General features: G+C 39.1%; 1 protein-coding gene across 2 annotated transcripts in view; it reads left to right on the forward strand.

Annotated features, from left to right (window-relative positions):
• Nucleotides 1-12,438, forward strand: part of ABCB1 (ATP binding cassette subfamily B member 1) — a 105,233-nt gene that overhangs the window by 61,127 nt on the left and 31,668 nt on the right. For both annotated transcript variants that reach the window (XM_017851617.1, XM_017851609.1), the window contains exons 15-20: nt 2,024-2,185; nt 3,065-3,241; nt 3,809-3,955; nt 6,640-6,747; nt 8,736-8,813; nt 11,512-11,595. In XM_017851617.1, the coding sequence (XP_017707106.1) occupies nt 2,024-2,185; nt 3,065-3,241; nt 3,809-3,955; nt 6,640-6,747; nt 8,736-8,813; nt 11,512-11,595 (756 nt within the window). The remainder of the gene's footprint in view (nt 1-2,023; nt 2,186-3,064; nt 3,242-3,808; nt 3,956-6,639; nt 6,748-8,735; nt 8,814-11,511; nt 11,596-12,438) is intronic.

Genomic DNA, 12,438 nt, shown 5'->3' on the forward strand with positions numbered 1-12,438 from the left:
CCTTCTCTTCTCTTCTCTTCTCTTCTCTTCTCTTCTCTTCTCTCACTCTGTCACCAGACTGAAGTACAGTGGTGCCATCATGGCCACTGCAATCTCTGCTGCCCAGGCTCAAGTGATCCTTCTACCTCAGCCTCCCGAGTAGCTGGGACCACAGGTGTGTGCCACCATGCCAAGCTTTTTTTTTTTTTGAGATGGAGTCTTGGCCTGTCGCCCAGGCTGGAGTGCAGTGGGACAGTCTTGGCTCACTGCAACCTCTGCCTCCCAGGTTCAAGCGATTCTCCTGCCTCAGCCTCCTGAGTAGCCGGAATTACAGGCATGCACCACCACACCTGGCTAATTTTTGTATTTTTAGTAAAGACAGGTTTTCGTCATGTGGCCCAAGCTGGTCTTGAACTCCTGACCTCAGGTGATCCACCTGCCTCAGCCTCCCAAAGTGCTGGAATTACAGGCGTGAGCTACCGTGGCCAACCACCAGCTATTTTTTGATGTATTTGTAGAGACGAGGTCTCACTATCTTGCCCAGACTGGTCTCAGACTCCTGGGCTCCAGTAGTCCTCCCGCCTCAGCCTCCCAAAGTGCCAGAATTATAGGTGTGAGCCACTGCTTATTGGTTTGCTTATCTGTGTTTCCTCATTAATCTATAGTGAAACTATGTATTAAATTATAAATAAAAACAATTTTAAAAGGTTATATTTTAAAATACTTTAAGGTATAAATTTTAAGGGGAAATTCTGCATACCCCTTTTCTTAAAAGATACAAAGAATTGATCTATTTTCTTGTATATTTTCTAGTTTCTACCACCTAATTTTCTCTTGTGTATTTTTTCTTTTGAAGTTTTCCCTTCTACTTATCCTATTGATCCTGAAAATGTTGTGTGTTGGTTTTGAGAATTGTATTGCTACTTACTGGAGAGAAATACAGAGTAACAAAAATTATGAGCATTTGGAAAATTATAAAGGTTAGAGAAGTCTCAGATAAGGCCTGGATATCTGGCTCTGTTCCTTTGTGAAAATGAAAGAGACTTACATGACTCTTCAATGTTTCCATAATTCTTCTACCTAGGAATAAGTATCACTTATTAAGCACTTACTGTGAATAAGGCGTAGTGTTGAGTACTTTATGTGCATTATTTTATTTAGTCATCACAACTACTCTAAGAAGTAAAGAGTATTACTATCCCCACTTTACATATGAATAAATTGAGCCTCACACAGGCTCCTTGGATAAAATAAATTCATAAATTTATTTCAGTTTAGTGTGACACTGAGGTCTGGACTTTGCTGCCTCACATTTATTGTCTGTCTTGTTCATCCAGGGGGTCATGTGGGATAGGGTATTATGATTCCTAGGGCTGATGACTAGCTGGTGTGTACCAGTACAGCACAATGGCCTGTGTTTGTTTTGATTGGCCAATGCCTGGGCTGTAGGAATTTGTTGGTTTGTACAAGCCCCTGATTATTTTATTTTTATTTTTATTTTTATATTTTTTTTTGAGACAGAGTCTTGCTCTGTTGCCCAGGCTGGAGTGCAGTGGCACGATCTTGGCTCACTACACGCTCCGCCTCCCAAGTAGCTGGGACTACAGGAGCCCGCCACCACACCCGGCTAATTTTTTGTATTTTTAATAAGATGGGGTTTCACCGTGTTAGCCAGGATGGTCTCGATCTCCTGACCTTGTGATGTGCCTGCCTCGTCCTCCCAAAGTGCTAGGATTACAGGTGTGAGCTACTGTGCCAGGCCCAAGCACCTGATTATTATTGCAAATTTACATTAAATAAAATATTTGGGGGCTTACATAATATTAATATGTGACTGGTATATTTGTGTTTTTATTTATTACAATAAAACATCATTTTAAACTATTATCAATTGTCTATACATTTATTGAAGTCAGAGGCTATCTTATATAGATTTGATGGTTTTACAATGCCCACAGCATTGGTTCAGTAAGTATATGTTGAATGGATAAGTTTCTTCATGTAATTGTTAATGTATTCAAAAACCAAATTTCTCTCTCTTTAGGCCAGAAAAGGTCGGACCACCATCGTGATAGCTCATCGTTTGTCTACAGTTCGTAATGCCGATGTCATCGCTGGTTTCGATGATGGAGTCATTGTGGAGAAAGGAAATCATGATGAGCTCATGAAAGAGAAAGGCATTTACTTCAAACTTGTCACAATGCAGGTATAGTTTAACTTCAGAATTTTCCTAAGTCATCTCAGTGATAAACTGATTTTGCATTTAATGCTAAAAATAAATATTATTTGATTTGATTATCTTAAAAAGTAGGAAACAACACTTGGGGATTCAGAATGACACCAGTGTTTAAGATTTTTTTTTTCTCTCTTGAAAGAGGGGAAAATAAAGAAGGATAAACAGATAACAAAAATTAAAAGGTTTCAAGGTGAGTTATCTATTATAGTAGTCAGTAGCCACATGTTCCTGTAGAGCATTTAAACAGTAGTGAATCTGAATTGGAATGTTTTAAGTAGAGTGAGCACACCTTGTTCTGAAGACTTGGTGCAAAAAAATGCAAAATATCTCAATTTTTATATTGATTACATGTTGGAATGATATCACAGGATATCAATAATATATTGGATATATTAGGTGAAATAAAATATATCATTAAAATTGATTTCACTTCTTTCTTTTTACATTTGTTAACATGGCTTCTAGAAAATTTAAAATAACATGGCTCACAGTATGGCTTGCACCGTATTTCTGTTGACAGCACTGATCTAGAGTAAACTTGATTGAGTCAAAACACCCACAAAAAAGGGCATGAGAAGATAAGATACATGGAATGAATGCCAGTTTATTTCAGTATATACAGTGGGAATTCTTCTTTGGTGGTTTCCATTTCCAAATATCACACACGTATACAGACACACACAGACACACGCACACACACACACACACAAAACAACCCAGCAGATTAGCTTTATCCTTTTCTGCAGTTACTAAACAAATTACTGTTTTCCTTGATAGCTGACATTCAGTGATTAGCTTTCATTGGTTACACAGCCTAATGAGCTTATGCATATTTCTTGTTTATTTTAGACAGCAGGAAATGAAATTGAATTAGAAAATGCAGCTGATGAATCCAAAAGTGAAATTGATGCCTTGGAAATGTCTTCACATGATTCAGGATCCAATCTAATAAGAAAAAGATCCACTCGTAGGAGTGTCCGTGGATCACAAGGCCAAGACAGAAAGCTTAGTACCAAAGAGGCTCTGGTATGAAGGAGGATGCGGAGTTTGTTTTAATCTCACCAACTGTGGTTCCCCTAGTTTGGTGGGCTAGGGCTATGGTAGGAGTGGGAACAAAAAAGGGCTATCCAGAATCCTCCTGTCCTATCCCCTAGAATGTTCCACAGGCCAGGATGTCAACATTTTAGAATCAGGTTAGAATTTAAGAGTGTTAATTTATACAGTAGAATTTTTAGAATTAAAATTTATAATGTAAAGAGACTATAGTGGGTCTTCAAATACCAAAGTTTCTATTCTGTTTATTCCTGCTTATAAATACTCTTGTCAGGTTCTGAGTACCAAATAAAAGTTAAGTGTTTGTGGAAGCATCATTTATTTTTTAAAAAATAAGGGAATATTGTAGCAACATTTGTCAGCATTTTTTTGAAGCTAAATAATAATCATTATGACATTTTTTGAAGCAAAATTGTCATCACTTATTCCTTGATAAGGAATAAGGATAGGATATATTCCTTTACAAATTTTTGTGCATATGTAAGAACTGTATATTATAAAAGTTTTTAACTAACTGTTGTAATAATTTGTGTTTCCTAGGATGAAAGTATACCTCCAGTTTCCTTTTGGAGGATTATGAAGCTAAATTTAACTGAATGGCCTTATTTTGTTGTTGGTGTATTTTGTGCCATTATAAATGGAGGTCTGCAACCAGCATTTGCAATAATATTTTCAAAGATTATAGGGGTAAGTGTGATGCCCATTTGTGTGATTTACTTGTGAGTCCTGATGGAAGAATGAATGAATAAACTGTGTTTGAACTGGGATACATAAGCAACAAAATCCATTATCTTCTTATGAAACTAATTGGCTTGAAGATGTAAGAATGGAAGTCTGGTTTGTGATAGGAAAGCTAACTTTGTGAACCTTCCTTTGTTGTCACAGTTGGTTTCTGGCCTGGGCAACTAAGGACCAGCTTCCTGAAATAGTCAATGAAAGTGATGAGATGACTTTCTCATACCTGCCAACATTGGACTCTGAACAAACCTTGTGAACTCTCATTTCACCAATATGCAAAGAGAGATCCTCAAATGTTTGTCAGACTGGCTTGAGAATGCACTGTTCTCTAACGTACATATTTTCCAGGACATAAGTAGGCCTAGCATGCTACTTTTGTAAGATGTAATTTTCATCCCACTTGCTAAGGTTAAAACAAATAGGAGCAGCTGCCTAAAGATCGAGATTGACATATGTTGGTTCCACCTCATCTTAATGGTGGCATTTTTAGCAAAAAAGTTACGATCTGAAAGGAATGCTCTCTGTTTAGTGATATATTTCCAAACATCAAGCTGAGGACACCCTTGCCGTAACTGCTGAAAACATTGTGGAGAAAGAGATTGATCACCACAAGAAGCATAAGCTAAACACTGACTTTTGATTCTACAAAACATATATGACTATTCAGGTCTACTCATGCCTGGCTAGCTTATTTCAGTTTAATATATTCATTCATGAATTCATGTTTAATGATATTCATGTTTAATATTAAATATATTTATTCAAGAATTATTATTTTTTTTTAGTCTCGCTCACTCTCGTCCAGGCTAGAGTGCAGTGGTGCGATCTTGGCTCACTGCACCCTCTGCCTCCTGGGCTCAAGCGATTCTCCTGCCTCAGCCTCCTGTGTAGCTGGGATTACAGGCCTGCACCACCACACCTGGCTAAAATTTTTGTGTTTTTAGTAGAGATAGGGCTTCACCATGTTGGCCAGGCTGGTCTCAAACTCCTAACCTCAAGTGATCCACCTGCCTCAGCCTCCCAAAGTACTGGGATTACAGGCATGAGCTGCCATGCCTGGCCTCTAGAATTATTTTTTGTGTCTTCTCTGTGCCAGATATTTTTCTTTAATTGTTGAAAAAAAGTCTGAGAATGTGATCAAATGTCTGATTCTGTAGAGTATATGGTCCAGGGCAGGAGTCAGCAAACTTCTTCTATTAACAGTAAGATGGTAAATATTTTAGGCTTTGCACGCCACATGATTTCTGTTACAAATACTCAACTCTGACCTAGTAGTGCACAAGGACAATGTGGAAATGAATGAACACGACTATGTTCCATTAAAACTTTATATAAACATTTGGCCAGTGGCCCATAGTTTGCTGATCCTTGCACTAACATATGTCTTGCAGGTTTTTAGGGGATAGGGGGAGGGGTAGACCGTGGTGTCATCAGAGAAAAAAAAAAGGCAGTGGTTAAGTTAGGAATGGGTTTGGTTGTAGCAAAACCTCAACTTATGATTTTATACTTTTCTCATTCTTCATATAACAATAAGTCTGGAGGTAAGTGTCCCAGGGCTGGGATATTAGCTTTTAGATATTGAATAGGCAACCGGATATCTGCCTCATTGAAGATAGTGGGCTCTGCATCAGATTGCTTGGATTTATAACCTTGAGTCATCCCTTGTTGGCTGTGTTGACTTGAGCAAATTAATTACCTTTTCTGTACTTCAGTTTCTATCTGTGTAAAACTGTGATAATAAATCATTCTCCAGTCTGGAGATGGTTGCCAGGATTAGAGGAATAGTATATATGAATTTGCTTAGAATAATGCCTGGCATAGAGTAAGAATTTAGTAATTGTTATGATTTTTGTTAGACTGACCAGTCAAAAAATTATTTAATCTTTTCAAAAATCCTTTTCGTCATTGTTGTTTGTCTGTTTTTTTATGAAAGGTAAAGTTGTCTGTCCTGGGCTAGGAATGTGACTGTCTTACAGGACTGATTTTGGCCCACTGTGAAGGGAGATACGTGTTTTCTTTCCCTGAGGAGTGGTTATTCTCTGTGTTCCTTGAGTCCAAAACATCCCATTAGCCCTTATAACCATCTCTGGAAAACATTTCATGTATGGTGCTAGGTCAGGTAGCTGTAGTTTCCAACTGGCTCTCTAACTGGCCATCCTACCAAGAAGGCAGGCTCAAGGAAACGCCTTTCCTTTTGAAAGGCCCGGGCTGAGTGAATGACTACCGCTCTGTGGTTCACCAAAAAAACCACATCAGGTTTTCTCCAGATACCTCAGGACAGTTTGTCGAAATAGTAAAGCAATGAACTGCCGTAAATGTAGTTCCAACCAAGGGAAGAGAAGAGTATTTGTTCTGATTTCAACTTTACACAGTTGAGGTGGCACTCATGACTCCAAGAGGGAACCTGAGCAGAAAAAATATTGGACCAATTTATGAATGATAGACTTTTTCTTGGCCTCCACGGAAGGCAGAATGCAGATAGCTTTAAGGCTGGCAGTAGGAAAGCCAACCCTGATTTCCAGTGTACTGTGGCTCTCCTGACCCCTGAATACTGGGCCAGATGGGAAATGGGTCAGGTCCAGGATGGGTTCTTCACTGATTGAACTAAAAATCCTTTAAATGTTTTCTCACAGGTTTTTACAAGAAATGATGATCCTGAAACAAAACGACAGAATAGTAACTTGTTTTCACTATTGTTTCTAGTCCTTGGAATTATTTCTTTTATTACGTTTTTCCTTCAGGTAAATGTCTCCATTTTCACTATATTCATTTTGAGAAATGCATCATTATTCAACTGGGGGGATTTATAAACATCGATGTAATTGGCCTTTTAGTAGAACTTTTCTATTAACATGGCTACTAATAGCCAAGTTTTTCTGACATGGTGAAAAAAGATGTTTGCCTCCTCTGTCTCCCTTGCTTACCTTCTCCTCTCCACCCTCACCTCCCGCAATGAAACCAGAGGGAACAGAGTGTTTGACCTAATATGATGACTGGAGGTGAAAGGCAGGGACTTAAAAATGGAGTGTGGAGGAGCCCTGGATATAAGTTTGGATATAAGTATTGCCAGTAAATATAAATACTCAAATGTCTTCCCGTGTTCTAAAAGAAACAAAAAACAAAAACCGCATAAACTGGTCACACGGGTTTAAAAAGGGTTTGAAGAATTTATCACTCAACTTTTGTTCAAGAAGAAAGAACCATTTCAATGATGCAATCCTCTAACAAAAAATGTAGGAAACATTTGTAAAGAGTCAGATTTTTACAGCTTGCAAATCATTTGGCTGAAATGAAATGGCAAGGAATTAAGTACTCTAAAAGTTTAGTATGAGGGCCTGGTGTGGTGGCTTATGCCTGTAATCTCAGCACTTTGGGAGGCTGAGGCTAGTGGCTCACCTGAAGTCAGGAATTTGAGACCAGACTGGCCAACATGGCAAAACTCTGTCTCCGCTAAAAATACAAAAATTAACTGCATGGTGGTGTGCACCTGTAGTCTCAGCTACTCAGGAGGCTGAAGCAGGAAATGTCTCAGGAACCCAGGAGGCCAGGAGGCGGAGGTCGCTGTGAGCCATGATCGTGCCACTGCACTCCAGCCTGGGCAACAAAGTGAGTCCCTGTCTCTAAATAAATAAATAAGTAAATACCGTTTAGTATGATAAGACAGTGTTGGTTTTGGTTCAAGTGCTCCTTATACCTGTTTCTGATTTTGTGTCCTTGGGCACATAAGTAAACTGTCTAAGCCTATTTCTTTAGCTGTAAACTAGAGGTACTGGTACCTGCCTCTTGATAATTAAAAGGATCATGTGACCAAGTGCCCAGGCCTGCGTGAGGCAGTAGTAGGTAATCACTTATTAATTGAATGACTAGCCCCCTGTAATTTTTAAAGATAAAACTGTGAATAGATATCTTTATTCAACAAGTAAGCATGTATTACGTTTTTTAAAAATAGAATATTGTTCTGGACATTATAGGAGGGGGAAAAGAAAAAACAGACTGAATTCTTTCTTTACTAAGTACTTACAGTCTCACTGGAGAATTTGTCCTTACTAGAATAAATGTGACACTCTAACTACTTACAGGATTGCCATACCAGCTATTAATACCACAGGTGTTTGGAGGAGGTAAAGATTGCTCAATGTAAATTTGGTTAAGAAACTTGGAGTGAGGCAGGCTTTGAGTTGGTCCCTTAAATGTTGACAATTTGAATTGGTGAAGCAAAAGAAGTTAGAGGACTGCCTTTATAACATCATGGTGCTTGGGGGTACTGGAACCTAGCTTGCCTGGAAAACAGGTGAGAACAAAGTCTGTGAATTATAGGAACTTAGAAGGCCAGAGATAGCAAAATCCCTAAAGATGTTAGACCACCCAACTCCTCTTCTTAGTAACATGGGGAGGGAGTCCAGTGGGTAATTGAAAGCTCAGGCTCTGGGTTCCCATTCTGGTTAGGATTCTCATGGATCTGGATTAAGATTCCAACTCTGCGACCTTATAACTGTGGACTTTGGATCTTATCAGGCTCTCTAAACCTCCGTTTCTTCTGTAAAGTGGGCTTTTCTGTCTATACCACCTGTATAGCCTTGTGCCATGGCACACAGTCGCAGAAACAGCAAGCCCTTGAAATCAGGCTTTCTGACTTTGTCTAATCTCCTGCTTTAGCAAAGACATCAATTCTCCCTCCTTTTATGTAATTGGTGGCTGAGTCTCTGACAAGGCATGTTCCTGCCCACAGGGCTTCACATTTGGCAAAGCTGGAGAGATCCTCACCAAGCGGCTCCGATACATGGTTTTCCGATCCATGCTCAGACAGGTATGTTTATTGAGGGCTGTGCCCTGGGATGTGTGCCCCTTAGACTCAGACAGTGGGAGCTCTGTCTTGTTTCCCGGGCGTAGCTCCTATATTGGTTGTTCCTCAGTCTTATGTCAGAGATGCGACTGAACTGCCCCCTAGGTGCAGGCAAGGCTCTACTGTCTGTCTGTTCTGGGTGGGCACAAGGAACTGGACCAGTTTGAGACAGAGCCTCCAGAATGGATTCACCTCCAGTCTGTGTCTCAGCAGTGGTGGTCAGTGCAGGCAGAAGGCATCTTTGATACTCCTTATCCCTTTCCTCTCTTTCCTTCTTTATTCTGGGAAACCCAGGGCACGAGTGTTTCTTTCCGTCAAGAGATGCCTTCTGTACTCTTTCTTTCTACAAATCAAAACATCCCTGTGACCCATTCCTCACTGCCCATTCTCTTTTCTGAGGCTAGTCTGAAATAGTAGTTCAAGCTGCAGTGTTACTGGCTGATAATGGGTTTGATGGAATGCTGCTCACATTTTGCAGCTTCAAAACCCTAACCATTGACACGTGTGAATGTTTTCCTGGGGAAATGGGGAAGGAAATTATAGGAATGTAAATCAGAGCAGCCCAGTTCAAAGGGGAAAGTTCCTTTAACAATCATGAAAATTTTGTATGTGACCTAATAACTTTCCATTTTAAAAATCACTAATCACTTGCCATTGAGTAAAATGATGCTTTAGAAGTCTGTCCCAGATGTGCCAGGGATACTCGAACCCTGGCTAAGAGGCATCACTTTGGGGTGTTAGATTTTCTAGAGGGCATTCACATTTTGCCAGCTGTCTCTGGTTCCTCAGTTCTTCCCCATTCCTCCCATCACCATTTAAAAACAAAATCTATTTATTGAAATTGTTGGCTAGTGACTGACAGAGCCAGGACTGAATCTGAGTGAGAGAGCATGGTTTGATGGGAAACCTGTCCTTGAACTCTTAGGTTGAACTGTATTCATAACTCAGATTCCACTTAGGTCTACACTGACCTTGCTCCAGGGCCAAATTTCCCATTACCCAACCAGCCTCCAGGCCAACTGCTACATCCATTATACTTTGGCAGCTGAGCTGATGGTTAGTGGAATGCCTCCTCCATAAATTGTTAAGTAGGGCAAGCATTTATTAAGTGCCTTCTGCTTACAAGGTCTAGTACTTAGTATTGTAAGGCATTCAAACCTGAATGGTCCCTGTATTCAAGGACGTTACATTCCTGTGCAGAGACACTTTTAACCACTTAAGAATATTGAAAAGCAAGTTGATACATACTATAATAAATTATAGCACTATTTTTTCTAAATATTTTTGGGAAAAAATGATAGATACTTCTTTAACGTAAATAGCCAGTTTAGATAACTTCTTAGGGACCACAGTTATTTGTAAAACACATAAATTCACACTTCAAATTCACAATCATGTTAGTATCTGTGTATTTAAAAGTAAATGGTTTTACAAAGAAAATCTTATTTTATGTTGAATGTTACATTTTAATCTGGATTACTTTTGTTGATTTCTTTTTGACTCAAATCATTTATACTGCCCTGAGCTACATTTATCTAACTGCTTGTTCAACCTCTCTATTGGATATCTAATAAGGGTTTCACTGTTTAAGATTTCCAAAATTGAGCTTTTGACTCTTCTCCTCCCCACCAGACTTATTCCTTACCCCCTCTTCCCCCATATCAGTAAGCAACAGCTCCATTCTACCAGTTGTTTGGGCTAAAAACCTTGAAGCCATCCTTGACTCTTCTCTTTCTATTAACATTGCAGAGCTTCCTAGCTGATCGCCCTGCCTCCATTCTTATCCCAATCTGGTAGGTTCACCTTAAAACAGCCAGAGTCACTTTTCTAAAATAGAAATCAAGTCATATCCCACTGCCCAAACCTGCTGAAGGCTGCCCATACCTCACAGGATAAGGTCTGGAATCCTGACAGTTGCCCTAAGGCCACACACTATTTGGCCCCCACTGTCTCTCAAATCTCATCTCCTACAACCACCTTTTTCCAACACAACATCTTACACAGTGGCTCACTGCCCAAGAGTAGGAGAGGGGAGGATCAGAGGAGCCAAATGAGAACACAAATCTGTCCAAAGGAAGGGGAGGCTTTTACAAATTCACACAAAGGTTCTTTTTAGGCTGCTGGCAGCCTTTAAAGCTTTCATGCTGGTGTATGAACAGATCAGGTATGCCTTTGCCTCAGGACCTTTGCACATGCTGTTTCTGCTTTCCCTGAGGTATTCTCATCCTTTCCTTCATTCAGGCCTCTGTTCAGATGTCCCCTTAGACAGACCTTCTCTTTCCCCTCCCCAGTCACTAAAATAGCACCTCCCCTCACTTTTCTGTTCTTCTTACCCTGCTCAATTTTTCTTTTCTTTGTACCTTCCATCTCTAGAATCTAAGCTTCACAAAAGCAGCTACTTTGTCTTTTTTGTTCGTACAGGTCCAACACTTAGAAATCATGCACAGGACAAAGTAGGCACTCAGAAATTTTTGTGACAAATGAAATGATCTATTTATGTGTTTTTATATTAAGTTTCTTTCTTGTGTATTGAATGTCGCATCCTGGGTGCTAAATGCCAGGGATATAAGTATAAACAAAACTGACCCTGTTGCTGCCCTCTTGGAGCAGGGAGTCTCATAAACAGAGCTTTAAGATAATAAAATCATTTTCTATGCCACAGGATGTGAGCTGGTTTGATGACCCTAAAAACACCACTGGAGCATTGACTACCAGGCTTGCCAATGATGCTGCTCAAGTTAAAGGGGTACGTGCCTCCTTTCTACTGGTGTTTATCTTAATTGGCCATTTTGGACCCTGGCATGAAACTAATTTTCTCCTTACAGGTGTTAGTTATCATCATTAAGAAAATGTTGGGTAGATATCTAACCTACAAACATATCACATGCTTTTTATAGCAACATGTTAACTATTTAAACATTATATACTGTAGAGCATATAGATAACTTATAAACCTTTTGCTATTGCTGTTATTCATGCTATTAACAAGATGCATGGAGAATAGTTATTTAGAAAAGAGAGTATAAAGTGCTCAATCAACATAAAACAGTAATTGCTCCTGAAGAAAGGATGTATTTAATTGCTGTAAGAAAGTTTAGGGTCACTGTGGTTATAGAAGGGAGGGAAGACAATCCTCTATAGATTGAAAGAAATGAAAAGCACATTAAAAAATTAAAGCAAGGACAGAATAACTTTAGTCTTTATCTTTAATAACTTTAAACTTTAATAATTTTAATAACTTAAATTTTGCTACTATATGAATCTCTTGATATAACTAGATACTATTGAACCAGCAGGTTTTGATTTTTGGCTGAAGTGACAATTTCTTCTACAACTGTTTATGGCAAAAGTTCACAAAATGATGTAGAATTTGAAAAAATTCATGTGATCTCTGGTGTGTCTTTTCCCCTCTTGAACCTTATCCATCTTTATCTTTAAATCTTTCTGTAAGATAGTACTATACTGACATTTCTTCTATCTAATATATAGGGCTTCTTTAAGAATAAATTAAGCTATGAATGAGGAAACACATAGAGTTTTAACAGCTTGAAGATATAGAACGTAGGTCTTTTCTGTTGTTTGGAATAGT

This window comes from Rhinopithecus bieti, unplaced genomic scaffold (assembly GCF_001698545.2).
Source record: "Rhinopithecus bieti isolate Rb0 unplaced genomic scaffold, ASM169854v2 scaffold_1558, whole genome shotgun sequence".
NCBI lineage: Eukaryota > Metazoa > Chordata > Mammalia > Primates > Cercopithecidae > Rhinopithecus > Rhinopithecus bieti.